Source organism: Panicum virgatum, chromosome 5K (genome assembly GCF_016808335.1).
Source record: "Panicum virgatum strain AP13 chromosome 5K, P.virgatum_v5, whole genome shotgun sequence".
Lineage (NCBI taxonomy): Eukaryota > Viridiplantae > Streptophyta > Magnoliopsida > Poales > Poaceae > Panicum > Panicum virgatum.
This window is the reverse complement of record NC_053140.1, coordinates 51,183,556-51,188,149: the sequence shown is the minus strand read 5'-3', so window position 1 is coordinate 51,188,149 and position 4,594 is coordinate 51,183,556. Positions and strand designations below refer to the sequence as shown.

At 57.9% G+C, this 4,594-nt stretch overlaps 1 protein-coding gene across 1 annotated transcript; it reads left to right on the top strand.

Annotated features, from left to right (window-relative positions):
* Positions 1-2,395: 2,395 nt before the first annotated feature.
* Positions 2,396-3,751, top strand: LOC120710203. Its single transcript, XM_039995856.1, has one exon. It carries the CDS (start codon positions 2,396-2,398, stop codon positions 3,749-3,751), a length of 1,356 nt encoding a protein of 451 aa, XP_039851790.1.
* Positions 3,752-4,594: the final 843 nt, after the last annotated feature.

Here is a 4,594-nt window from a genome sequence, read left to right as displayed (position 1 = left end):
CGCGGTCCCCGCTTTCCCCTGTGTCGGCTCGCGGGCCACCGCCTACGCCGCCTCACCTGCACCCTGAGGGCGAGGAGGAGCCCGAGGCGCCGCCGACCCCGGAGGACAATGAGGAGGAGATGTCGTTGGAGACCGACGATTTGGCAGCAGACGGCTCCGACTATCTGCAGATCTGGGTCGACGAGGGCGACTGGGACCGTGCCGCACGCTTCGCCTTCGTGGAGCTTGAGCTGACGACTGCGGCGGCGATCCCTGCTCCTTGCATCCGCGCCGCTTTCCTCAGTGCTGCGCCCGCCCTCCGCTTTCGGCTCCGCCCCTCTCCCCGTGGGGTCGCCCTCATGGAGTTCGACTCCGCGTCTGAGAGGGAGTCAGCCATGGCGGTGCAGCCGGTGCACCACTGCGGGGACGTCGCCAAGCTGCAGCGGGTGGAGGACACCAATGATCGCTTCGTACGCGAGTTGGCTTGGCTCGCGCACGTCGTCGTGTGGAACTTCCCCGAGGAGCACTGGACCGAACCGAAAGTACACAAGATCTTCGCCTGCATGGGGGATGTGATGGAGGTTGATCCCCAGTGCATCCCCGGGGATGACCACTCGTGCTTGCGACTCGTCGTCGCGCTCTGCCACCCCCACGTCCCCAACCGCATTGGCGTCCACACGCGCAGCGGGCGCGGCATCATTCTGTGCATGGATCCCACGCGTTTCTGGCCGCTTGCCGAGCAGTTCAACGCGGCGGGTGACTGGATCCCATTCTTTGGGCCTCCACCACCACTGCCGCATGCTTTCGGCCAGGCTCCGCCACACCTTCTTGGTGGACCCCGCCGATTTTTGGCCCAGCGCCGCCCGCTCCTCCTCACCAGCAGCAACTGCCGCACCCTGGCGCGTTCCTGGGCGCCGCGATCCTGTGCCACGGCTTCCTCAACGCCTACCCACTGCCATGCATGCCGGTGCTTCCGATCCTCATTCATCTGCAGGACCCGGCGCCGGGGCCTCGCACTTGCTCCGTCACGCCGGTCCTCCTCCTGACTTGGCATCCCGCCGACGCGCTGCCGCGCGCCGTCTCGCCGCCGCCGCCGGCTCCGCGAGTCCCGTCGCCGCTGCCCATGCCGTGTGTCTCGCCGCTGCCCCTCCTCCCATGCAGCGCGTGTGCCATCACGTTGCGATCGGCGGTGCTGGGATGAGGAACACGAGAGGATCGCTGCCAAAGACGATGGAAAATTCGTCAGCACCGCGGACAAAGCGACTCAGTTGAAGGCCTTGAAGAACAGCCTATCGCTCTGCTCCAAAACTGTCCAGCTCCATGTAACAACGAAGAAGCTCCTGCAGAAGACAAAGAAGCCCATCAGAGGTGAAGACCTCGCCAAGCTCTCTGCCACCATTGGCCACGGCGCTGACACTGCTCGAGCGCTGGACCGGGCGATGGCGATCGGAGATGCCACCACTCGTGCTCTAGATCAGGTGCTCGGCCGCCGCAATGTCTGAACGCCATGGCGATCGCGCACTGACTGCTTTGCCGCCTTCTGTTAGCAGTAGTACGTACCATGTCCCAAGCCGGCAGCCGTGTGTTGCCCGCTTCCGTCCCTGTTTTAGTTTCATTTCCACCTAGTCACGTGGTGTTGTTGGTGCTTCACACCAGCAGCGTCGATCTAGTGTGTGCCTGGTTGTAGTCAATGCCGTGTGTTGTTGGCCCCCCGGGGGAGTTGCGAGCGTCGACTGTGCGGTCGTCGCTCCGGTCTGTAACCAGGTGACTCCCACATTTCAATGAATGCTAACACGGTTCCCCTCTTGATCGTCTCTTGGAATGTTCGAGGTCTTGGAAACTCTGATAAGTGCAAAACCATCCGGGACACTCTTGTCTCGGCGCGCCTTAATGTTGCTTGTATCCAGGAAACGAAACTGAGGCACACTGACCCCACAAAAGCTCGCTCCTTCCTTCCCCCCAGCTCTCATATTTCTCTTGTGTTGACGCAAATGGAGCCCGTGGTGGCTTGCTAACTGCGTGGAACCCTAGAAAACTCAGCATGACCTCGTTCATCAAACGGCAGAGCACACTTACTACTTTCTTCACCACTACAACTTCTAACTAGGAGTTTGCTCTCACTAACGTGTATGCTCCGGCTGACCACCGGGATTCGCTTGGGTTTTTGGAGGATCTGGCCGAAGTTGCCAGCCACGTCCCTGCCTGCTGGGCGCTGGCAGGTGATTTCAACCTCACCCGAGGAGCAGATGAGAATAGCAATGGCAATGTTCACCAACACCTCGATGACGCTTTCAACGATTCCATCCACTCTTTAGGCCTGATTGATTTGCCTCTGCTTGATCGACTCTTTACTTGGTCGAATCACCAATCCACCCCCACTCTGGCTCGGTTGGACAGAGTTCTCCTCGACACCCCCATGGCCGCCGCCTTCCCCAACTCATCACTCACCTCTCTCCCAAAACCCACCTCAGATCACACCCCAATTCTCTTGTCCCTCTCCACCTCTATCCCAAAACCAAATGTCTTCCATTTTGAGAATGGGTGGCTCAAACGCCGTGATTTCCTCCCCACCATTCTTCCTGCCTGGCAGGCAGCGAACGGTCGTGATGCCGCTGCTATGCTGGTGGGGTCTCTCAAAGCGGTCCGTGGCGCGTCGAAGGCTTGGGCGCGGAGTAAGCGTGCACCACCATCCCTCCACCTCAATCGCAAGTTTGTGATTTATCTGTTTGACGTGCTCGAGGAGGCTCATGTTCTATCTGCAGGAGAGACCGTGTTGCGGCAGGCATGCAGGGATCGCTTGGCGATCTCCCTACGTGAACGGGCGGCGTACTGGAAACGGCGTGGTAAACACTGCGCGATCCGAGAAGGGGATGCGAACACCGGCTTCTTCCACGCGCACGCCAGCCAGTGCATGCAACATAACCAGATCAGGGCTCTGGAGATCGACGGCGTCCTTCTCTCGTCTCATGACGCCAAGACCAGCGCGCTCACCTCGCACCTGCGCGCCCTGCTGGGCAGTGCGGTTCCCACAGACACCCTCGACGTGGAGGCGCTGTACGCGGGGGCGATGCCGGTGGACCAGGAAAACCTGATCGCCCCCTTCACAGAGGCGGAAGCAAAAGCTGCGGTCCGGGCCATGAACTGCAACAGCTCGCCTGGGCCTGATGGCTTCGGGCCGGGGTTCTACACTACGGCGTGGCCGGCGGTCGCGTGCGCCGTGATGAATTTTGCCGCGGAATTCCACCAGGGCACGGCGGACCTGGAACGGCTGAACCGCTCATACATCGTCATGCTACCAAAGCACGGTGCGGCCCGCAGCCCCGGTGATTACCGGGCGATCTGCCTGCAGAATTGCTCTCTGAAGATTGCATCCAAAATGCTCACGATGAGGCTCCAACAGGGGATTCCCAAGCTGATTGATATGGATCAGACAGGCTTCATCCATGGTCGTTCCATCTCTGAGAACTTCATCTACGCCATGGAACTGGTCCAGTGCCGCAATCAGCGGAAGCTGTCGACCCTGCTGTTGAAGCTGGATTTCGCAAAGGCTTTCGATTACGTGGATTGGGGCAGCTTGGCGGCGGCCATGCTCGCGCATGGTTTCCCACAAAATGGTGCCAGTGGGTCGCCAACATCCTCACCACCACCAAGCTCGCCGTCCTTGTCAATGGGGCTCCAGGGCCGTGGTTCGGCTGCAAACGGGGGCTCCGCCAGGGGGGCCCTCTGTCCCCCTATCTGTTCCTCCTGGTGGCCGACGTTCTCCAGCAGATGATCAAGCTGCATGCCAGTATACGCCACCCTGCAGCACCAGACTTGCAGTGCCCCGTTGTAGCGAAAATGGCCTCATGCCATATTTCAATATGATATTTTGGCGATTGATGACACACACAACACTTGGACTAATGTGATTGTTAAGATGACTATTCTCAGGCTTTTAGGTTCAAGCTCTTCGGTCCAAGGGACAAGGATTGAGGCATTTTGCTATCATCGGTTAAACCGACGTAGGGCAAAATGAACTCACCGGTGCAATCACAGAGAAGGTCTGCGGGCTAGGGTTTTACACCGGATTAACTGACGCTAAAGAAATTGCATACGTCGGTGCATTAACAGATGAAGACAGAGGAAATTCTATACACCGGTTAAACCAACGATTAGATATTGGTGAACGTCGGTGCAGTTGTCCAGAGAGTTAGTTTTTCAGCAACTACACTCACCGGTTAAACCGACGCTGCATCGGTTGATTATGTCGGTCGATTGAGGTAGCCGTTGAAGTATAACGGATAGTTGGAAAATGCACTCACCGGTTAAACCGGTGATGACAAAAACAGGTGCATCGGTTTAACCAGTGATATCACTTTTTGTCAGCCTTTTTCCAACGGCTAGTTTGGGGGTATGTGGGCTATATATATGCCACCCCACGGCTCATTTGATAGTGCTGGAGACCATACAAGCATACAAGAGTAAAAGATCATCTCCAACCATCCTAGAGCTTCATTATACATCATATAGGCTTAAGCACACTTGTGAGAGTGCTTAGTGCTTGTAATAGGGATTAGTTCTTGCGAGAGCTCCCTTGAGAGAAGCCTTGTTGCGGCAAGCAACTTGTGATCCGTCG

Coding starts and splice junctions, on each gene's coding strand:
- LOC120710203 (XM_039995856.1), top strand. CDS start 2,396: ATGGCCGCCGCCTTCCCCAACTCATCACTCACCTCTCTCCCAAAACCC.